Raw genomic sequence first — 24,300 nt, 5'->3', positions numbered from 1 at the left:
GTGAGTTTCAAGTGAAAGATGAAAAGCCAGGTTACTTGGATCCAAGAATGGGAAAGGGTGAGAAGAGAATGTGCAGGAAACAGGAGCTTAAACATCGGAGCATTGCTCTTGAGCCCTGAGGCAACACAGGACAAGCGCTGAGGAGGACATGGGAGGGGAGATACAAGTTGGAGAAATTCACAAGCAAGGGATTTATATTTTTTGAAAACAAAGGCGGAATTCCCTTGTGGGTTAAGGATCTGGCACTGTCACTGCAGCAGACTCTGGTCACTGAGATGGCACAGGTTCGATCACTGGCCTGAGAACTTCCACTTGCTAGAGGAGCAGCCAAAAAACAGAAGGTCTGTGACTCACTATGCCCACTTCCTCAAGAGACAGTCCAGGGAGGGAGCGAGGCACTGGGTTCCCCCTCCACACAGCACTGAAGGTGACAAGAAATGCATATGTGAGTATCTTAGGCAGAGAGCCTAAAACAGCCGCACACGGTCTCTGCACCCTGTATTCTTCTGTGGAGACAGAGAGCATATTCTGAGCAAACAAGAGCAGAGACAGCTGGTGGCCTAAAGGGGTCCTGCAGTTGGAAGAAGGCACCACTTTGATTTGCTGACAACCAAAGACAAGATGGGGTTGGGGGAGTGTCCATCGTGGCGCAGCAGAGACGAATCCGACTAGGAACCATGAGGTTGCAGATTTGATCCCTGGCCTCTCTCAGTGGGTTAAGGATCTGGTGTTGCCGTGAGCTGTGGTGTAGGTCGCAGACGCGGCTCAGATCTGGCGTTGCTGTGGCTCTGGCGTAGGCCAGAAGCTGTAGCTCTGATTAGACCTCTAGCCTCCATATGCCGTGAGTGTGGCCCTAAAAGGACAAAAGACGAAAAAAAAAAAAGGATGGGGTTGGGGACATCATCTCAGAGATGCCAATGACGATAAGAAATGACACGAAGAGGAGTTCTCATCATGGCACAGTGGTTAACGAATCCGACTAGGAGCCATGAGGTTTCGGGTTCAATCCCTGGCCTTGCTCAGTGGGTTAAGGACCCGGTGTTGTCGTAAGCTGTGTGGTGTAGGTCGCGGACGTGGCTTGGATCCCGCGTTGCTGTGGCTCTGGCGTAGGCCAGTGGCCACAGCTCCGATTCGAACCTTAGCCTGGGAACCTCCATATGCCGAGGGAGTGGCCCTAAAAAATGCAAAAAAATAAACAAAAAAAGAAAAAGAGAAAAAGAAATGACAGGAAGAACCAGACACTACATGAACGCGTGCCTGTACACACAAACACACACACACACACAGACACACACACACACACACACACACACACACACGGCTTCACACTGAATAAGCTTTCTAGAATTTTAAGAGGATACAGAGACAAGACAAGGGTAAACACTTAATTGACTGTAATTAAATTTTGACATCCAGCAGAGTAAGAGTTCATAGTAGCAATTAATTTCTGTTTTAGAAGATGAAGAATATTATTTTTCTTGTACCACTACAGACCAAAGTGGAATGAGTACTCAGATTCTAGGATCCCTTAGCTGGGTGACAGTGGGAGATGAAGCGGGAATGGAGGGAAGGTACCACTGCCTGGCTGCTCTCTCTCTTTGGGGACCGCATCACAAATGAGGCTCATCAGGACTCCAGGAATGTTTACTGCCTGGTTCTGCGCGGCAAGGCTCTCAGCCAGAGGCCATAATTGATGTGCACAGAGCCGGAGCTCCTGCCAGCTTGTGGAGCATGGGCCTCTAATTCAGAGAAAAAGGAGTTGGGCCTCTGCCAGTCATTTACCTTTTATGTTTCATACAGGCATCAGTCAGACCATGATTTCAGGCTGACAAACCAGGAAAAATAAAACTGTCAGAAAGCAGGCAGGCTCTTGACGGGGTCTGTTAGCTTGGTAATGGAAGGGAATATTATTGCTCTATGCATTTGCATAATATCTATTGATCAAGCCTCCACGATGTTACTCTTCCTGAGAGGTTCTGGCAGTGAGGGTAGGAGGGCTAGGTTCACATCACAGCCTCTGCACACTCAGGCTGGACCACAGTCGCTGACACAGCCCAAGAGTCGGGCAGAGAGTCCCCAGGGTGACCAAGCAAGAGGCAGCCTCCATCAGTGTGTGACTGGAAGTCGAAGTAGCTGGGTTTTACTCACAGTTCTGCCAAAACCTTGCTGTGTGACCTTGGGCAAGCTGCCAGCCCATTCTGTTCCTCTCTGCATTCCATTCTGCCTGGAATCCCTCCATTAGAGAGTCCCTCATGGGCCAAGGTTTAATGCTCCCATTAAAATGAAAATGTTGCGGAGAGAATTAAGTGCCTTTAGACATTAGCTCCTGAGAATTAGTTTGTCAGTTTGATTTGTTTACAACTGAGAGCTCTTTGGTTGGGGGGCTGATGTGGAGGCCAGAGCAGGTGGGAGAAGGCTAAGTGGCGTGCTGGGATGCTCCCGCCTGGGAGTGGGGTGGGGTGACACAGGGAAGGATCCTAGTGAGTCGCTATAGAATCACAGGCACAGGTGCACCCCTCCGCCTGCAGTGTCCGAATCCCTGGCAAACAGACTGAGGATCATGGGCGTGATGACCTCCTCCTGAGACAAGCTGCTCGGAAGTTTCAAGACATTACTGAGAAAAGACCCTGAGCCCAGTGCTGCGTTAGCCTGAAGTCTAATGCTCCTCCCAGGTGACAGCCCCTCAGGGGATTGTGACAGGCACACCCGGAGGAGTGTGACCTTGAATTTTTTCTTCTGGATAAATGGTATCCCATCCTTTCTCTGCAATGTGTACACCCCGACGAAGCTGAGCCCCTGGGTGGTCAGTCTCAGCCTGATGTAGTGCCCAAAGAAACCTCCAGCTTCCGCTTTGAGGGAACCTCTTGGAGGCAATGGCATCTATCTGTGGTGGTAAATTGCACAAAACATGTCAAAATGTCTTACATTTCCTCTGGGTCGTTCCATTTACCTTTTCCCAAAGTTTCCACCGGCAGCTCAGAATTTCTTTATTCCTTGTTTTCTGGGCTCTCTCTTCCTCTGAATTTCTTCCTAAACATTCCAAGGTAAAAGAGAAGGGGGCAGAAAGGAAGTGAGATGAAGAAAGGAAGGAAAGCTTCCATTACTGAGAGCCTGTTATGTTCCAAAGACATGACATTTAATCTTGACGAAGTCATGTCTAAGATGTCTTGTAAGCTGCTCAAGGTCACAGAGGGATTCGATGGCAAACAAGGGATTCTGATAGGGACTGTGTCACAATGCAGGCCCAGTTACACCCCAAATAATTCCTATCCTCCTGAGAACCTGAGGGCCAAGCTCTGGGGAGCCCAGGGTAGGGCGCTGGATGGGGCAGAAAGTGAGGAGGACACCAGATGCTCATCTCAGTTTGGCCCTGATTATACTATCTGCTCCAATTAAAGTTCAATTTCATCTCCCTAGGTTTCCTTTATACTCCAAGTCTGATGAGAAGTTCACATTCTAAAAACGGAGATCTGTTGACTATTTAAAATTCAAGTCTTGGGTTAAATCTTTTAAGAAGACTCTTCCTGTCTCCCTTACTCTCATTTCTGTCTAATTTTAGTCTCTAGAATCGTACTAGGTGTTTGGGGGGAGTGGGGAATAGAGGAGCCTGAGTTGTGAGTCTTATCCATGAGTCTGTCACAATTTGGCTGGAAAGACTAGCAACGTAAATGACATACACATATTAATGGTGAGTGACAACACGTGCTTCATACTTCCACACCTTCCCACGTGCTGCTGTCTCCACCTGAGGGCCCTTGTCTCACTCTGGTCTGCCTAGCAAAGCCCTGCTCCATCTTCAAGGCACAGAGTTCAAGGGGCCCCTCTGCGCGCCTTGCCTGGTCTTCTTGGTTCCTACTCGAGCAGATTTGATCAGTTACCTGTCTTTTGTACAGATATCATTTAATACTCTTTTCTGTTTTACATGCTTCCCTTTGACACTAGAATGTGAGCAAGTTGAGGACAGGAATAGAATTTTCTTGAATTCCCAGCATAGGGCATGGTATCTGAAGCCTAGCAGACAGCAATCAATAATTACAGATGAATTATCACTTAAATAAGTGCTAAATGAAGTGATGCATATCTGGGACCTCCCGGGAAACACGGTGGGAACTTCATGGAGGGAGTGGAGCTTGCACTGGGTCTTAGAGGTTGAATGACATTTGGGGTTGTTGATGCTGCCGAAAGGATTGGAGAAAGTCACCAGCTGGAAGGCTAAGACAGAATCAAAGACCACAAATACAAGGATATCTGCCCAGATGTTTCATGGTGGTTCTGGATTCAAATATTCCACCCTATTGTCAGACACTGCCAGCTTGAGAATGAGGAAAATTCTCTCACAGAGAAGATGAGAGTGAGTCTGAATCATAAACGCAGTTGAATGTTCATCATGAACAGAAGGCCTGGGGAGCAGGACTGCCCAATAGGATACTCAGAGTTTTAAAAGCAGGCGTTCCCATCATGGCTCAGCGGTTAGCAAGTCTGACGAGCATCATCTGGATGCAGGTTCAATCCCTGGCTTCACTCAGTGCATCAGGGATCTGGTGTTGCCGTGAGCTGTGGTGTAGGTTGTGGACGCAGCTCGGATCCCATGTTGCTGTGGCTGTAGCGTAGGCCGGCAGCTACAGCTCCGATTCGATCCCCAGCCTGGGAACCTTCATGTGCCACAGGTGCAGCCCTAAAAAGACAAAATTAAATAAATAAATAAATAAATACAAACAAAGAAGGCATGAGATGACTTTATCTGAGGCTCAGCCCAACCCTAGGCAGAAGGCCCAGCCAACTTGAAGCCCCTAAATTCACTCTGACAGTTCGAGGAGTATGTGCAGAAACCTTGCCAGATCTGAGAGGGTCACCTGGCATTGGAACCCCTTCTCATCTCCTCTGCACTACCTGACCTTCTCCTGAGAGCCACTGTCCCCTCTGCAGTGGGTGGCTGACTGGACACAGGACTAAGCACATCAAAACTTGTTCTCAGGTGGGATTTTTAGGGCAGTGACGGATACTCTAGGGATGGATATGTGTTATTATATGTTTTTCCAAGCCTCTAGGATGTAAAACACCAGGAGTAAACCCTGATGTAAATATAGACTTTGGACAATTATAATGCGTCAGCGTAGTTCATCTCTTGAAACAACTGCACCCCTCTTGTGTGGGGTGAGATAGCGAGGGGGGCTATGGGGGCAGGGGGTACACAGGAACTCTCAGTACTTCTGAGTTTGCTCTGACCTGAAAACTGCTCTAAAATAGCCTTTGTGAAATAAAACAAAAACTTGCTCTCAGGAAATAATGATAATAACAGTAACAACAAAATATTCTATCCATACAGGCAGACGTGTTCTTATATATTCAATGGCTGTCTCTGGATAGTCTGTTTGATGGTAGCAGTGGCTGTTTCTGAGGAGGGGTCTCAGTGACTAGGAGTCAGGAGTAGGAGGAGGGTGCCTTTTCATTTTCAGATTTTATTATTTTTCTGGAAATAGGAAGTCTAATGCTGTGCATGCATTTACAAGCATCAGCTGATGAATCTTCACACACTGAACACACCCATGTAACCAGCACCCAAATAAAGACCCAGAGCATTGCTAGCTGCCCTCAAGCTTCCTCCCGCCAGCTGCCCATCATCACCCCTCACCTCCACCAAGGGTGATCCCTGAGGCAAAGGTGAGCTTTCACCTGACTCTGTACCTTATCCGGATGGAAGCTCATCCAGATGGAAAGTCTGTGTGCTTTGCTGTCTGGCTTCTTTTGCTCAGCATTTGTCTAAGACATTCATCAGCATTGTTGCCGGTAGTTACAGACCATTCACGCTACTGAATGGCATTCCATTGTAAGACTATCCCACAATCGATTTCTCTATTCAACTAGTGATGGGCATTTGGGTAATTTCCAGTTTAGAGCTATTATGACTATTACTGCCTTGAACACTTTCAGACACATTGTTTTGTGAGACATTTATTTTTATTATTTGTACTACTTGAATTCTGTATTGTCTGCCTGTATTACTCTTTTTAAAAAACATGCACCAAAAAACACATGTTTTAAAAACACCTCCCAGGGCATTTTCACTTGGATCAGATTCTTTGCTCCTTCCCTGCTGACAAGGAAGCAGAAAAGTTAATAAAAAGAGCTAATATTTATTGAATGCTTATGGAACCAACTCTTTGCAAAACAAACAAACAAAAAAAAAACCCCAACATTTCTACTTTCTCATTTAATCCTCCAAATTACCTGAGCTAGAGATACTCTTATTACTCCCATTTTTGACCTGTGGAAGCTGAGACTGAGCAAGTTTAAATAACTTGCCCAAAGTCATAGTGAGCAAGTAGAGAACCACAGTTCAAGCACTGGTCCCTAACACTAAAGCTTGTGCCTCAGCCTCCAGGTCGCAGTCTCCACTAGGCAGGGCTGGGCGTCCAGGGAGCGGATCAGACGTGAGGAGCAGGAGCTGAAATACAGCAGCTTCCAACTGCCCGCTCAGCCTGGCCCAACAGCATGGATTGTTCTTCTCCTCCATCATGTCCTAATTAATCAAATCCTTTTGAACATGAAAGAGCAAGATTGGATTTTTGCTAAGATGAAAGAAAGGAATCTGTTCCCATCTGGTACCCTCAAGACTTTCCAAGGTAAGCCAGCAGGGAGCACTTCAATGCAACCTGCATGGCAATTTAATGATTTCCTAAGAATGCCGGAAGATTTGGCAAAGTAACAAGCAATCTGGATCCGCCAGCACTTGGGCATCATGGAAAGAACAGGTAGTCTAAGGTCTAGAGTAGGGGTCAAATAGCTTTTTCTGTAAAGGGCCAGATATTAAACATTTTAGGCTTTGGGGCGCAATGACCTCTGCCTCAACCACCCAGCTGAGCCACTGTAACATGGAAGCAGCCACAGACAATATGTGAATGAATAAGCAGGGCTATGTTCCGGTAGAATTTTACCTATGGATACTGAAATTTGAATTTCATGTATTTTTCATGTGCTGCAAAAATATTTTATTCTCTTTTTTTTTTCAAAAATAAAACACTTTTTTAAAAAAGATCCTTAGTCTGAAAACTGTACAAAAATAGGCGGCAGAGTCTAGAGACCTGGGTTTGAATCCTGGCTCTACCACTTATTATTTCCATGGCTTTTGACACATTGCTTCAATTCCCCCAACTTCAATTCTCTCTTAAGGCAATGAGCAGAGCAGGTACCATGCAGTCTGGTCCTTCTTTGTGGCCAGCACTGCAACATGTGCTTGACTTAATTTTATCCTCATCATGACCACAAGAAGCAGAAATCATATGACTGCCTTTCTTTGGACAGTTACAGTGTTGGACAGAGATTATGTATGTAATTTCACCTGACCTGGCCTTCATTGTTTTTGAGATTGATCCTTATCATATTCAGAAGTCTCTATATTGGTTCAATGATAGCATCCCAGCTTCTTCTAAGGTTCTAAGATTTTTTTGAGTATCTATCATTGTAGTGCACTTTCGAATGACTCATTTCATCTAATTGGAATTATTCTATTCAATTAGAAGTACTTAAAAGTCCAATTTTTACTCCAAATTTCACTGAACCAAAGTTGAATGCATACTCTGAAGGATTACTAGTTCTATTTATGTGCAAAGTAGAGAGCTTGGCTCAGATACATTCATACAAAGCATTGCATTCAATCAGAGAATGTGTGTGAATTGCCTAGCACAAAGCCTGCCACAAAGAAAGCCAGCCAATATTTGTCCCCAACTGCCTTGAAGATAAGGAGCAGACTCAGAGAGCTACTTCTTGGGAAAGGGGTCGCCTGGAAAGATAAGGCCAAGGCCTCAGAAGACACACTGAACCAACAAACCTTTCCCCGAGGAAATAAGTCCAGGTGTCTTGGGTCTGGGTGCTTGATCCAGAGCCTCACCAGGTCTTTTGCTTGTTCCTCAGTCTCTTAGTCCATCATCCATGGGGCTGGGCACTGCTTCCTCCCACTGCTATTCCAGTGACTCTACCCTGGCCAAAATCTTCCAGCTTTCTTCTGGCCCTGCAAGTTGGTTCTGCCAGTCTCTTCTGCCTGCTCACCCCCACTTCTGATGTTTCCTTGAGTTTGGCTCCATTTCCAACTCAGTACAGAGCTCTCCCTTCTGCCCCAAGATATCATGCAGCAGCTCAGACTCTCTGAGTAACTCTGATGGTGGTTCTTGCTTAATAAGAACAATCTGGACAGAACAGTTTCGTTTCTCAAGAGCCCCTCCAGAGGCAGAATGGTAGCGGAGTGAGGAGAGAGCCTGGACTCTGCAATTTCCTGCCTGGTTTTGAATTCCAGTAGGTGCTCCTCTCCATACTAACAGCTGAGCGAGTTACCCTCTCCATCCCTCAGTTTCTTCAACTGTAGAAGGAGGGGTAAACCCACAGCACCTGCTTCATAGGACTGTGGGGAGGATTAAATTAGTTCTTACATATAAAGTGCTTAGAACAATGTCCAGTACAGGGTAAGCACTCTTTGCATTAGCGGTTGTGACTTTGCTTTTGCTTTTAAATAGCATCTATATTTCCAGAGCATAAACTACCCCACCACTAAAGAGGATGAAGTTGCAGTGTCCCCTGGGCTCTGAGGAACAGAAATCAGCCTGCCTACAAATCTTTCTCTGAACAAATAGCTAACACACCCACTGCATAGGAACTTGCCAGGAAGGACTGTACTGGTCTGAGTGAAAGGGAACTGAGCAAATAATGATCAGCTTCTGAAAGAATAGCACCCTCTGCTCAGCATGTGGCCACCTCTGCTATACTGTGCACAGTTCACAGCCGCTACCTCCTGCAGGCTCTGCCCCAGAGGCTGAGCGGCCATATCATGTGTCTTTCCAACCAGGACACTTTGCTGTGCTAGCTTCTTTTTTCCCCACAGCACATGGAAGCTCCAGGGTCAGGGGACTGAATCTGAGCCACCGCTGTGACCTAGGCAGCTGTGGCAATGCTGGATCTTTTAACTCACTGCGCTGGGCCGGGGATCGAACACAAGCCCCTGCAGTGACCTGAGTCATTACAGTCGGATACTTAACCCACTGTACCACAGCAGGAACTCCTTAGTTTTGACATGATTTCAAAATTACAGAAAATCTTCAGAAATAGTACAAAGTGTTCTCATGTATCCTGGCCTCAAAATCCTCAAATACTAATGTTTCATATTTGCTTTATCATTCCCCTGCCTCTATCTATCCAATCATCCATCCACTTAAATATATATTATTATGTAATCTACAAACTGCCTTAAATTTCACCAAATTGTCCCAAGAACATCCTTTACAGTAAAATAAAATTCTAGACCACGCACTGTATTCAGTTGTCATGTATCTTTAATCTTCTTTACTCTAGAATATTTCCTCGGTCTTTTGAGTGTGTGTGTGTTTTATGACATCAAAACAGCACAGGTTGGGTATTTTGTGGAAGGTCCCTGAGTTTGGATTTGTGTGATGTTTCCTCCTGTCAGAAACAGGCTACAGGAGTTCCCGTCGTGGCACAGTGGTTAACGAATCCGACTAGGAACCATGAGATTGCGGGTTCGGTCCCTGCCCTTGCTCAGTGGGTTAACGATCCGGCGTTGCCGTGAGCTGTGGTGTAGGTTGCAGACGCGGCTCGGATCCTGCGTTGCTGTGGCTCTGGCGTAGGCCGGTGGCTACAGCTCCGATTCAACCCCTAGCCTGGGAACGTCCATATGCCGCGGGAGCGGCCCAAGAAATAGCAAAAAAAAAAAAAAAAAGACAAAAAAAAGAAATAGGCTACACATTCTTGAGATACCACAGAAACAGGGCTATATTCTTATCAGTATGTAACATCAGCAGGCACAGAATAGTTCTGTACCAATGGAAAGGTACTACTTTTCCCTTTGCAATTAATAAATATCTTAAGATTTCATAACCATCCTGTCACTTCTCAAACTTCTACTTATAATTCTTAGCAGTCAGGGTAGATTCTTTCTTGAATCAACTGTAAATGTTTCCAAACAATGAGTTTTTAACCCAATCATCGTTTCTACATTTATTAGTTGGGTTTCTATTGTAAGAAAGAGCTTTCTCTTCTGCCGCCATTTATTGACTTATATTCTATGGGCTCACAGATCCTTATTTTCTTCAGTAGATTGTAATTTGTTACTCATTATTTATTTTAATGCTTCAATTGCCAGTTTGGCCAAGGTTCCAAGTGGAACCTACAATTTGGTTCCAGTTTCTTTTGAAATATTTCTCAACAATCTTTGGGCATTTCTTTACTTTCTGGCACATAAGATGTTTCAGGCTCATCTTGTCCTTTTCCAGCCCAGGCCTGGAATCAGCTACCTCCAAGGAGCCGTGTAAAAGACATATAGGAACAGGGACCATTCTAGGGACACCAGCTTATGTTCTCAGTCTAAGCTCAAATATCTTTTCATGGTTGAGTGATTCTCACCTAGAAGTCATTCTTGGACCTTTGGAAATGCTGAGGCATTGGAGTTATCACAGAGTCCAGAGAAGCCAAGTTTCTTGCATTGCACAGGGGAGTCTAACCTAACAAAGAATCACCCCACAAACAAGATACCTGTTAACCAAGAACAATCCAGTCCCTAAACCACTCATCACTGCTCTTCTTTCTTGAGATCTGTCCCCTGATGTATTGGTTTGGTTCTATTCACCTTGACAGGCAATAAGTTAACTTAATCACCATCATTTTCTTAGTGGATGGCAAATGTACTAGCATGTGGGAGCTCCCACTGTGGCTCAGTGGAAATGAACCCACTAGTATCCATGAGGATGCAGATTAGATCCCTGGCCCTGCTCAGTGGGTTAAGGACCTTGTGTTGCTGTGAACTATGGTGTAAGCTGGTGGCTGCAGCTCCGATTTGACCCCTAGCCTGGCAACTTCCATATGCCGCAGGTGCAGCCCTAAAAAGCAAAAAAAAAAAAAACAACAAAACAAAAAACAAACAAACAAAAAAAACAACTACTATGCCTTAGAGCATGTAAAATAGCTAGTCTTCACTGCTGTTCTAGTTTAAACAGACCCTCAACCTCTTACTTACCAATTCTTTTCCGAAAAATATCTTCAAGCAAGTTGATTAGGAGCTCAGAAACACTTGCCATTCTCAGTCCCTGCAGCTTTCCATATAGTTGTTCAGCCCCATTCATTACATTAGCACCAATCAGATGTACCTAGGGTTTAAGCACCAAGCATGTTACTAAGCATTCTACATGCATTATCTCATTTAATCTTCACAATAGCTTTATAAATCAGGTACTCCTATTACTGCATTTTTACAAAAAGCCTGATGTTCAGCTTGGTTAGTAATGTGCCCAAGATGGCACAGCTATTATGTAGTAGAACCAGCATTCAAAGCCCTGCAGTCAGGCTCCAGGCCCCATGTTGCATCCACTGCCTATAACATGTAAGATGTACTCAGTAACATGAAAAATGCAGAATAAAAAAAAAATATGAGTCAGGGAAAATATTAAACTCTAAATACAAAGCAAAAACAAAAATAGATTTAAGCTTGGAGGTACTACAGAGCTACTGCAGCTGAGGATATTTCATTCTGTGCTTCCAAATAGCCAAAACTAAGGGCAAAAACACCTAGGATATGATTCCTTCCAGCTTGAGGAAAATGCACCACAAGATGCTTCTGATCATAAACACTGATTCTGTGGAGCTTATAAACAGGACTTTGATAAGACTTCAATAAAATGTTCTCTACAATATCCTCACAGTAAGTGAACCAGTAATTCTCACGGACCTTCAAAAGGAGGGAATGAAAAGAGCCTATTGGACTGAAAAGTGAAGCAGGCAGCTCCATGTAGTCAATGGATTGGTTTATTATAGGGTGACTTACTCACAGGGTAGGATTGGGTTTGGGCAAACAACCATCCGGAAGCATTTGCAGGTACACTCATTGAGGGGCCATTGGGACAATTTTATAATTAACCTTGGGTACAGGGGGAGGCGCTTGGAAACAGGACATGCATTCCTAACTTAAGACTTATGAATGGGTAGCTGGTCTCATGGGTGTCTAGAGGACATCAGCAAAGGTTTTCACCATCGTTTGGGGACTAACAGAGCATAGAGGCTACCTGGTCCTAATGATTCTTAAACAATATTTATTAGCTACAAAGCCCTTGATGACAGAAAAGTGCACAGTACAGTCCTGGATAGGGTCAGTGAAGTAGGATATTTGCTAAGATCTTAGATTATGCAAAGGGGCAACCATGAAGACCCTCCCAAGACAGTGAGTGATCTCACGTCCCTCTGCCATACCTCTTAGTGTAAGTTGGATTCTTTGGGGAACAGATTTTAGAGCAGAATTAGGCACACAAAGATTTGGGGGGAAGTAATACCTATGAAAAGAAGAGGAAGGAAACAGGATTGGTCAAGAGGCCCCCTCAGAGCATGATGGCAATCTAACGGGCTCTGTCAGCTCATTAAAGGAATCCCATGTTGCATGGAAATCACTACTTGCACCTCACTCAAGCATTGGCACTGCCTGGAATAAGAATAATATGATCTCATCTCCAAAGCTGAGGCAAACCTTGAAGAATCTAATAGCTGGAGGATGTCAATGAACCACATCCCTTGCAACTGGACAGCAAGTTCTTTTGTGAAGTGGGAGCAGCATATCTCCATGTCTGTCTCATGTCCCTGTGTACAAGCCTATACCTGGTTGCACCAGGATGAGACGAGAACCAAATATTTCATGTTACAATCTACCACTTCCATCTCAACCTGCTACAACTCAGCTGTCCTTGGGAGAGAATGCAAAGGACAAAAAAAGACATTCAAACAACTTGCCTCTTAGGTAAGTACAAAAGGAACTCCCCACTCCCACACTTAGATTTTTAAACATCCCAGGTCACTGGTGTCAATTCCTCTTAAGAGGAAAACAAAATCCCATTAAAAGAGGAAACGAGTTGTTCATTTCTTATATTTAAACCGAGTTAGCTTGTCCAATGATGTTGTCAAAATGATGACTGTGCATGACCATGCCTCATGAAATTTTCCCTTAAAGTGGAGTGAAGAGGTGGAATAACAGTGACTCAGTGCCTTATTTTCCCTCATTTCAAGAAAACATTTGCTCTTGCTGAACCTGATGTTTGCACAAATAAGTATAAGAGTTCATCACCGCTAAGCAATGATCAACAACCAAGAATGGCCATCTGGCCTCATTCAATGAGGTTCTTGGCTTTCGAATATAACAGAAGCAAAGGGAATAGGTTTTAGGAGAACTTGCATTTCTTTAACTAGACACATGATTTTTATTTGTTTGGTGGACCAATGGAGAAAGGGAGACATTAATGGCATTTTATGACTTGTTAAGACTAACAGAAAAATCTCAGGAACAAAGATTTCTGTGAAGCAGTGCTCTAATGAGAATGGATGTGATGATTATTTACCTAATTGAGCAGTAATGACTGAGGTGCAGGCCACTTTCCCAGGATTAATAAAGAGCTGGGGAATTGACAGTTGAGGCCATTAAGCTCAGCTACTACTCAATCCTGGTGAAGGGCACAGTGCCAGAATCATATTAGTATTGTAAAATTGAGCCCAAAACTTAGAAACACAAGGAATTCGTTTTTTGAGAAATAATTTTAATTGGCAGTAAAGTACCTGACATCAATTTGGGCAATGCAAGTTCTACTGTTAAACAAACTTTCACATAAGGTCTTCAAATCTTGTTCCATTTAGAGTGTTCTAAAGCATAAGGTTGTTAAAAAAGAAAAGTGGGAGAGGAGCTCCCGTCGTGGCGCAGTGGTTAACGAATCCGACTAGGAACCATGAGGTTGCGAGTTCGATCCCTGCCCTTGCTCAGTGGGTTAAGGATCCGGCGTTGCCGTGAGCTGTGGTGTAGGTTGCAGACGCGGCTCGGATCCTGCGTTGCTGTGGCTCTGGCGTAGGCCGGTGGCTACAGCTCCGATTCAACCCCTAGCCTGGGAACCTCCATATGCCGCGAAGGAGCGGCCCAAGAAATAGCAACAACAAAAGACAAAAAGACAAAAGACAAAAAAAAAAAAAAAGAAAAGAAAAGTGGGAGAGAGTGGGATCCTTAGTAATATCAAAAATAGTTTCTTGAGCAACTGCAAGCAAACAAGCTATTATCACCTCCCTTGCTTTAAAAACAAAACAAACAACGCTTAAGACATTGAGTCGAGCTAGAACCATCACAAACCCTGGAGAGTCACCACTGAGATTGTTACCCAGAGTGTCCCTACAGTAAAGCCAGAGCACCTCTCATTGATAACACCATAGTTGGAGTTAAAAGGCTTACATTATCAGAGATAAAACCTATGTTTGTATTCAGTAGTCCCCTCTCTAGTGCAGCAAATATTCATGTGCTACTCACCTGCCAAGAAAGAGAGTTACTCAGCTTGCTAGGTGTTCATTATTCCTACAGCTCTGCTCTGCATGGGAAAGTTCAAACATTAACTCCGAGCAAGTAGAAATCTAAGAAATGGTGCTTCACCTTGCTCTCTGTGCAGAAGGAATCCTACACTGGTGGGCTTGCATTTTCAAGACGTTTGCAAATCTGTTTTAGAGGCCAACATTTCCTTCTTTATCTCAGCAAGCACTGAGTATCTTTCAAGACACTAGGAAATGGGATGAGACTGTAAACATGAATAAGGCACAGCCCCTGTGGTCTTGCAACCTAGCAGAGACCTTAGGCTCCAGAGAGCTGGGGATCAAAATTTCCATGCTCCTCCTTCCAGCATCTTGACTCTGTCATCATTATCTTAACTTACGTGGAAGGAGATGGAGAAAGGGAGACATTAGCGGCATTTTATGGGGCTCAGCCTACTCTGTGGCACCACCTCTGCTGCAATAATGTAGTCATTCACTTAATGGAAAGTTACTGAACTCTTACCACATAACAAGACAACATTAGGGTCTGGAGACATGAAGGTGAATTAAAAAAAAAAAAATCTTGGGAGTTCCCATTGTGGCTCAGCAGTAATGAACCCAACTAATGTCCATGAGGCCGCGGGTTCCATCCCCAGCCTTGCTCAGTGGGTTAAGGATCCGGCATTGCCATGAGCTGCGGTGCAGGTCAAAGATAAGGTTCGGATCCTGCGTTGTGGTGTCTGTGGCGTAGGCTGGCAGCTGTGGCTCTGATTTGACCCCTAGCCTGGGAACTTTCATATGCTGTGGGTGTGGGCCTAAAAAGAAAAAAAAAAAAAAGAAGAAATAAAAAAGATCTTTATCTTCCTGTAGTACAGCAGAATTAGAAAGAAATTTAAAAACTCATGTGTTAATGTGCTAACAGCTACTTTGAGAGCAGGGTAGGGAGAAGCCCAGAGGAGGGAATAAGCCAGTCTTGGTGGTCTTAAGGAAGAAGAAAAGAAAAGGCATCACAAATGAGGTAACCTGGAACTAAACCTCAAGCCTCGGAAAGAGAAATCGGGTAGAAAGGGCCTCATAAGTCAAGGGACCAACACGAAGAAAGGGGCTGGCAGAATGAAGATGGAGATGGGCTTCCCAGTAGAGGGTTTCTCAGCTACATACTAAGTGCCTCGCTGGATTAACCAACGCTCTCCACTCTTTCTGCAAAACACCCTAATCAGCATCTGTAGCACAGTGGATCGACCCTAATGACTGTGTCCATTTCTCGTCCCACCTCCCAGGTTATGTCACAGGTGTTTGTTCCCAACCAGTTTATGCCAGTTGTACTCATTATTGAAATTATGTAACCAACATACACAACATTTAAGAGTTGTTTCTGTGAAAATTAAGTTGGATACTTTGAAAAGACTTGACTTTTTATTTTTACTGAGTCACTAAGAAAAGCTGCCATAGAATTAAGCTCATATAATGGAACTACAAAAGAACGAAGGAGGATTATAAAATTCCCTACAATGAGATTCTGCCTCAAATTGCTTTGCTGGTATCTCAAGTACTCACTCTAATTTAAAGAAACCAGAACTGGAAGTCATAAAAGATGCTTTGTGGAGGTATTTTACACACAAAAAGAAGATATGCATAAAATCAAAGTCTTGGCCCTGTTTTAGAGAAAAGAGAAATAAATGCACGTTAATGCTTTATTTACTATATTTAAAGTGGGTTTGTGGGGCGGTGTACTTCCTTTCTTTAACCAATATTTTGAGCAACTGACTGGATGTCATTATCAACATGCTGACTCAAAGAGTTTCTCTCATGCTCTGAATTTAGGATAGAATGAGAGACGACTAGACTGAAGAGTGAGGCAGGAGGCGCCGAAGTCAGAGTAGGACGTTTGGAGCTTATTCTGCAGACCAGGGGTTGGCAAACTTTCAGCCTGAAGCCCATTTTTATAAATAAAGTTTTACTGGGATACAGCCAGGCCCATTCAGTCACAGCAGTGCCTCTGGCTGCTTCTACATTATAATGGCAGAGCTGAGGAGTTGTTACAGAGACAGTGTGCAGGTAGAAAGGAAGGTTTAGACCATGCTTGCAGGAAAGGCATGAAATACTGCCCTCCTAAGAGGCTTTTCCTTCAACAAAACCCCTAGGCCACTGTGGGAGAAAATACTATTGCCCCAGAGCACAGAGAAAGGCACAAAAAACGAACAATAAAACCCCTCAACTCCTGGGGTTGGAGGTAGAAAGCAGCTGGTACAGGATTCTACACCATCAGCGGTCTTCTACCACTGGGGGAAGAGATGGAAACTCTCTCTACATAAGACCCACCGCAGATACAAGGCAGGACTGTGACTGCCAAGGGAGGGAGGAATCGGAACACTGAGAGGGTCCCACCCCCAAGGCCCAGGTGCACAGGTACATGTGAGACTGAGGATGAACCTGGACAAAGAGCATTATAACCACCAGCTTAGCAAGCACTGAGCAACGGGCAGTAGCAATGCTGCAGGAATACAGATGCACCTTAAAGCCAAGCGTGGAGCACTGAAACTCTCTAGCACCCCAGCTCCCTCCCTAATAGAGTATCTGAAGAGGACTTCCAAGCCTGTCGGGCTAAGGATTACCACAGCAATATCATCAACCATCATGGAACTGCACACTGAAGCCATAACGAGGCCATTATATACATAGGTGAATGACTAAGAAAAACATACGGACAATACCAAGTAGGTAAGAATGCAGAAGCACTGAATCTCTCACACCTTTTTTGTTTTGTTTTGTTTTGTTTTTGTTTGTTTGTTTTTTGCCTTTTCTTTTTTTTTTTGCTATTTCTTGGGCCGCTCCCACAGCATATGGAGGTTCCCAGGCTAGGGGTTGAATCGGAGCTGCAGCCACCAGCCTACGCCAGAGCCACAGCAACGCCGGATCCGAGCCGTGTCTGCAACCTACACCACAGCTCCGGGCAGTGCTGGATCCTTAACCCACTGAGCAAGGCCAGGGTTTGAACCCCCATCCAGTTACTAGTTGGGTTCTTAACCCACTGAGCTGCAATGGGAACTCCCTGTCATACTTTTTTGGTAGGGATCACTGGGATGCATCAACTCTGGAAAACTTGAGAAGTTTCTTATGAAGTTAACATATACTTAGCTTATGGCCCAACAATCTGCTCCTGGGTATTTACCTTTAGGAAATAAAAACTTACGTTCACACAAAATCCTATACATGAATGTTCACAGCAGCTTTATTTGAACAGCTGAAACCTAGAAGCAACCCAAATAGCATGAGCTTATCCTACTATATCTGCAGCAGGCACCACCATCTACCAGGGACACCCAAGCCAGGACCCTTAATACAGTGTTGACTTCTCCCTCCACCTCACCTAATTAAACATCTACTAGTCGCCAAATCCCCCTTATTTTACTTTATAAAGTGTATCTCACATCTGCATCTCTCTGTTTTTACTCCTATTTAACATACACTAGGTACCAGTGATCTTCTTTTTCTTGAACTTTTGCATATTTCCCTAACAAATCTAAATGGTAATTCCAGTGTTGGGCCTAGCAAATTGATCCCCCCAACCCCTAACCACCAGAGTAACTAAAGAAATCTATTTAAAACACATCTGAATACATCAACATGTAATCATTCCTTCGGTGTCTGGAGAAATAAAAGCTCCTTTAATTGGCACATAAGATCTGAAAATCCCTCCAGGCCCACTTCTTGCCACTTTCAAGCATTTTAGGCTTCAGCAACAAGTTAATCCTGTTTCATATCCACAAGCCATTTCATTTCTCATCTCGCGCTTTCTCACCTCCATAACTTTGTTCCTGCTGTCATCTGTCCAGGAATCAACGTCCTTTCCTCTCTATTCCCCTGAGGCCTACTCTTACTGACCCTTTAGGGTTCAGTTCAAGCGTCACCTCATTTTGACTTCTCCCCACTCCACCCATATTCATGCTCTGACTGGGAACCCACGTTCCTGTCTGCAAGAACCTGTCAAAGGAACAATAGAAGCTGCTGTGAGCCAGTATTGGCTTTCCCGAGTGTAACTGTTTCCTAGCATCATTCACGGAAGAAATTCTAAAAAGCAAGAGTACTACAGGGAAGTGATTAAGCCTTTAAAGTGTACCCTTTGTTCCCCAGGTCCTGTTAATTACCATTTAGGAAAGGCTTATTTGCAATGTACTCCATTACCTAGGCAACTAAATAGCTTTCACTGATCTGATAGAGCAGCATTTGCTTAACAGCAGATAACAAATGCAGTGGCACAGTTAGTTGACAGTCTCCCAGAGGTGGGTTCATTTAGGATTGAGCTCCAAGGGGAATTTTTTTTTTTTTTTTTTTTACTGAAGTACATTATAATTGTTCATATAGCCACTTAGATCTAAAAAAACATAAGCTTGGGTTTTTTTTTTGTCATTATTTTAAAATTAAGGGATAAGTAAACCAAAAGAGAATACTCAAGTAAGTTCAAGGTCCATTCCACTACTTCGTCAAGCCCATTCCTGCCAAGAAAACCTCTGTGAAATTCCTGTCTGATCAAATCACAACCCACAACTCTGAAGACCCTAATCTCGTCTAACCTTCTCAGTTCAAACTTCTCTGACGACCCAGAATACCGTGAGATTTCTCCTCTCTAATCTTTTGACCGTTTTGATGTAAGTTCCCTGTTCTTGCCAATGCTTCTGTTGTTGTTGCCTATAGAGGAACGAAAAGAAAGAGACAGGAAGAACACCGGGAGGGCCACATCCTCTTGAGGTGGGCCGTGCCATGTCAGTAAGGAAAACTGCTGGAGCGAGGGATCTGTCCGCTAGATACTGGAAGGCGAATAAGAATTCAACAGGCTGATAAGTAAGGGGAGAGGGGCCTTTCTGAGCGGAGGGAATGTATATCTGAAAACATAAATGTGCAGGCAATACTATGTTCAATATAAAAATGCCACTTGGGGGGAGTTCCTTGGTTGTTCTGTGGGTTAGGGACGCAGCATTGTCACTGCTGTGGCTCAGGTTTGATCCCTGGCCTGGGAACTTCCGCATGCTCTGCACATGTCCCCCTCCAAAAAAAAAAAAAAAAAAAAAAAAAAAAAAAAAATGCCAGCTAGGGACTTGGTAAGTGGCAGGCAAGACCAGATCATGGACGGCTTTGATGCTGAACGAGGGGCTCAGACTTTACCCTATGTGAAGATTCAGAAAGGGAAGACTTACCTTCCAGCCTCTCAGGTCCTTGACAGAGTGTGACATCCCAGATCCAAAGGAAGGGACTCCAAGTCAACCAATTCTTGCTTACCTAGTCTTAAGTTCCAGTCCTATTCATCAATCAACAGAGAATCCCTGAAGCACTGTTCTGAGAAAGATTCTCAATCATATAATCAATCAACAATACCTGTCCTGCAAGTGAGGGTAGAGGGAACTTCTAGATATCTAGCATATTCTACCATTGCTGCTGAAGACTTCTGTACAACTTAGATCGTTTATAACTATAGAATTGAGCACAAAGTCCATAAACTTGGTCTCAGACCTCAGTCTCAATGCAGTGAATTTAACCACCTCTGTTAATTAAACTGATGGATCATGCACTTGACTTTTTCCAAAGGTAGATTTGAAAGGGGGAAAGAAGAAGAAAGCAGAGGAATCCAGGGAAGGGGCCAAAACTGGATGTAGGGAGGCAACAAGAAGTCCAAGTTGTAAAGTGATGGGTGAAGAAGCGGGAATTTTCAGGGGTTTCATGAGAATAAATGTTTTCCTTTTCTCAGCGTTGCTCTTATCGATCCTCACACAGTCCTTGTTTCAGTACAGATCTAAACACCTTTAAAACTCCTCTTCTGTGGTTTAATATAATTAATATAATTCCTTTTCAGTCATCACCAAAAGCCTTCCTAAATAGCTACATCTGAGTGGTAACAGGCTCCAATAACAAATCCAAGTGACTCCTGTCTTGCCTTACATTTCTTCAATGGCCATCCCAGAAATCCAAAACAAAAACAAAAACAAACAAAAAAATCTCTCCAGGAATTTCTTTCAATTGTAGCATAGTTGCAAATTTGAAAGGGACTGAAATCAACCACTTATGTGTTTTTGTTAGACTCTTTCACAGGACTGGTTAACATCTTGACAGATATCATTTGGCGATTCACTGGAGACTTCATGGCACCTGATCTGGTTTGCCGAGTGGTCCGCTATTTACAGGTATGTGGCACTTTCCAAATGTGATGAGACAAACTGATACTAAAATTAGACCTTGGATTCAAACCCTGCAATTTGACGCAAAAAATCTGCTCACTTCCTCCTAGTTGAGAGAACAAGGAAAATTTGTAAGATTTTTTTTTTTTTTTTTTTTTTGTCTTTTTGTCTTTTCTAGGGCCGCACCCGTGGCACACGGAGGTTCCCAGGCTAGAGGTCTAATCGGAGCTGTAGCCGCTGGCCTATGCCAGAGCCACAGCAACACCAGATCCAAGCCACATCTGTGACCTACACCACAGCTCACCACAATGCCAGATCCTTAACCCACTGAGCAAGGCCAGGGATCGAACCCACAACCTCATGCTTCCCAGCTGGATTCGTTAACCACTGCACCACGAGGGGAACTCCTGTAAGATTTTAAAAAAATTTTTTTTGGTTGTTAAAAATAACACATATATTGGAGTTCCCATCATGGCTCAGTGGTGAACGAACCCGAATGGGATCCATGAGGACTCGTGTTTGATCCCTGGCCTTGTTCAGTGAGATCCAGCGTTGCCATGAGCTGTGGTGTAGGTTGCAGACACAGCTCAGATTCCATGTTGCTGTGGCTGTGGGGTAGGCCGGCAGCTATCGCTCTGATTCAATTTGACCCCTAGCCTGGGAACCTCCATATGCCATGGGTGCAGCCCTAAAAAGACAAAAAAAAAAAAAAATATATATATATATATATATATATAATGAAAACATTAAAAAAGCTATAATAATATTAACAGTCATATTTCTGGGTCACTAATAAGGCTTTTGACATATTTTGGCTGCCTCACTCCATTCAGGCTACTATAACAAAAATACCACAGAATAGGTGGCTTATAAATAAACGTTTCTTTCTCAAGTTCTGGAGGCTGGAAGTCCAAGGTCGATGTGCTTGATTAGTTAGGTGAGGGCCTTCTTTCAGACTGTAGACTTCTCATTTTTTCTTCACATGGCAAAAGGGGCAAGGGAGCTCTGTGGGCAGCTTTTATAAGGGCATCAATTCCATTCATGAGGGCTCCATGTTCACAACCCAATCACCTCACAAAGGCCCCCTTCCTACTTTGCATCACACTGGGCGTTTAGGACTATAACATGGGAGTCTGGGGGAGACATAAACCCCAGATCATCCATGGCATTGGCAAATAATCTCCAGAAAATATGCTAATTTTTTTTCCTGCTTTTTTACCCTCAGATTAATCCAACACTAGCTATTGTTCTTTTTGAAAAATTTTAGCGGTCTGTTAGAAAATAAATATTTCTCTAGTTGTTTTAACTTGTATTTCTTGCATTACTATCTAAAGTGAACTTCTGAAATATCTATTGGAATTTAAATTTCATCTTCTCTCAATTGCCTATTATCCCTTTTCAATTCTTTTATAACTGGAATTCTTGTTATTTTTCTCACTTATTGCTAATATCTGTTTTTAGCTGAAAGATATACTTTGCCTGTCAAATATACTTCAATGGAAAAATATAAATGGAAAATATATATTTGGTGTAAAACATTACATATGTAACACATATATTTATTTTATTATTAATGCATCATATATGTATATAGTATAGATTAAGGTACTTCCACTAACTATGGAAAGAAGGGACAATTTTATAACTAGTGTTAAGACTGATGTATTATTTTTGAGTTCTTAAAATTATTTTTCATTAATATATTTATATTCTGACGCTAGTAGTTTAGGTCTAAATTATTGCAGATTTATAGATGTAAAATGCATTTCTGGAAAACCTTATCCTGCTATATTCCATTTGTTATTAGGATTTTTGGAGTACTTACATTTATATTCATAAGTGAGATTATGATTATTATTTGTTCTATCACTTTCAGATCTTGATAATGGAGTTATTCCATCTTCAGAAAACAAATAGAGAATAGTTACAACTGTAATCTTTTATGTGCGTTGAACATAACCTTAGCAGTTTAGTAGCAGTGAAAAACCCTTATTAGTATCCAAGACTTGTATTTTCTCAGGGGTAATTTATTTTCTTTCTTTCTTTTTTTGGCCGCCCCATGGCACATGGAGTTCCTGGGCCAGGGATCAGATCTGAGCCTTGCAACCTATACCACAGCTGCAGCAATACGGAATCCTTTAACCCAGTGTGCTAACTCACATTTACAGAGAAAATAAAGTCTGGCAGCCATTAGAGAGAGCAGAAGAGGGCTAATGCTCTTTAAAAGGCTCATTTGTAGGAAACTGTGATTAGCTGACATGTCTGATGGTTCTCTGGAAGGCCTCACTTGCAAGGCTGTCTGTATTTTACTTGATTCAGAACTCATCCATTTTGCAAAAGCTTTTTCTCTGGAGGTATTTGTCAAAAACGATTACAAGCAATTGATTAATTTTACACATGCCTGAGTTATTGGCCAGTAGCTGGGGAAAACCATAGACTATCCTGAAATTTAAAAAAATAAGTTGGGTAATGAGATAGTCGTAGGATTTTGAAAAAGTTTGGCATGGTTCTGAGACTCTAGAAGACCAAGAACATACTCAGGACTGTGCCCATGCTCAGGAGGAAACAGAAAAGGTCATAAGCTGTGACTTTTGCTGAGCTTCAGGCTTTTTGCAAAAACAGGAAGTGAAGGCAAAGGCAGTTGTCAGTTGCCTGGGTGAGTGTCAACACTATGCCCCAACATTTACACAGAGCCCCTCTGCAGTGACTAAAAGACATGTCAGCTCCAGGCATTTGTTCATCAATCATAAGAGATGTACTAAGTGGGATTTTGATAATAAAGGAGGCTTTGCATTTGTGGGGGCTGTAAGCTTATGGCAAATCCCTCTAGTTTCCACTCAACCTTGCTGTGAACTAAAAGCTGCTCTAAAAAACAGTATCTGTTAAAAAAAATTGAACTATCCAAGAACTATGGAACAATTACAAAACATACAAAAAGCATGTAATGAAAATACCATAAGGATATGAAAGAAGGGAACAAATAATGTATAAAGTAAAATGTGGGAGTGAAGTAATAACAGATGAGAATTTTCCCAAAATAATGACAAACACCAAGCAACAGATCTAGGAATCTCAGAGAACTCTAAAGCAAGATAAATATCAGAAAAATCTATCCCTAGACATATCATATTCAAACTGCAGAAAACTGAAGTCAAAGAGAAAATTCTAAAAGAAGTTGGGGGGGAGATACCTCACTGATTAAAAAAAAATCAAATTAATAAAAATCACCTCTTCCCATCAGAATCCATAAAAATCAAGAAGAGGATAGAGAACAATATTTAAAGTGTTGGAAAAAAAAACCCCACCAAACTAGAGGGAAATAAACTTTGGTACACTCAATCATGGAATATTACCCAGCCAAAAAGCTAAATGAGCTACTAAGCCATGAAAAATTAAAGAGGAATTTAAATGCACATTGCCAAGTGAAAGAAACCAGTCTAAAAAGGCTACATTTATAGGCTTAGAACTATATGACATTCTGGAAAAGATGAAACTATGGAGACAGTAAAAAGATCAGTGGTTGCCAGGGATTTAGAGGGATTGAATAGGTAAAGCACCAGGGATTTTTAGGACAGTGAAACTCTTCTGACTGATACTGTGATAATGGATAAATGACCTTATGCATTTGTCACAACCTGTGGACCTGCACAACACAAAGAGTGAGTCTCAATGTAAACCATGAACTTTAGTTAATAATGTATCGATATTGGTTTGTCAATTTTAAAAAATTCACCACATTAATGTAAGATGTTAATAAGAGGAGAAAATGTGGGGGTAAGAATGCTCTGTTTTATCTGCTCAATATTTTTTT

The 24,300-nt window shown here is 42.9% G+C and overlaps 2 protein-coding genes across 16 annotated transcripts in view; one reads left to right on the top strand and one right to left on the bottom strand.

The window, feature by feature from the left end:
- DPY19L1 (dpy-19 like 1) overlaps nt 1–24,300 on the bottom strand; it is a 282,848-nt gene that overhangs the window by 81,586 nt on the left and 176,962 nt on the right. For all 15 annotated transcript variants that reach the window (XM_021079309.1, XM_021079315.1, XM_021079319.1 and 12 more), the window contains 2 exons: nt 11,018–11,147; nt 2,951–3,030 (listed from right to left, as the gene is read on the bottom strand). The gene's annotated coding sequence lies outside the window, so the exon portion shown is untranslated. The remainder of the gene's footprint in view (nt 1–2,950; nt 3,031–11,017; nt 11,148–24,300) is intronic.
- Nucleotides 1–24,300, top strand: part of NPSR1 (neuropeptide S receptor 1) — a 270,293-nt gene that overhangs the window by 210,187 nt on the left and 35,806 nt on the right. Inside the window, 1 exon segment of the mRNA XM_021079326.1 lies at nt 20,392–20,495. Coding sequence (XP_020934985.1) covers nt 20,392–20,495 — 104 coding nt within the window.

The sequence above is a fragment of the Sus scrofa genome, chromosome 18, assembly GCF_000003025.6.
Source record: "Sus scrofa isolate TJ Tabasco breed Duroc chromosome 18, Sscrofa11.1, whole genome shotgun sequence".
Classification (NCBI taxonomy): domain Eukaryota; kingdom Metazoa; phylum Chordata; class Mammalia; order Artiodactyla; family Suidae; genus Sus; species Sus scrofa.
This window is presented reverse-complemented; position numbering and strand designations above follow the sequence as displayed.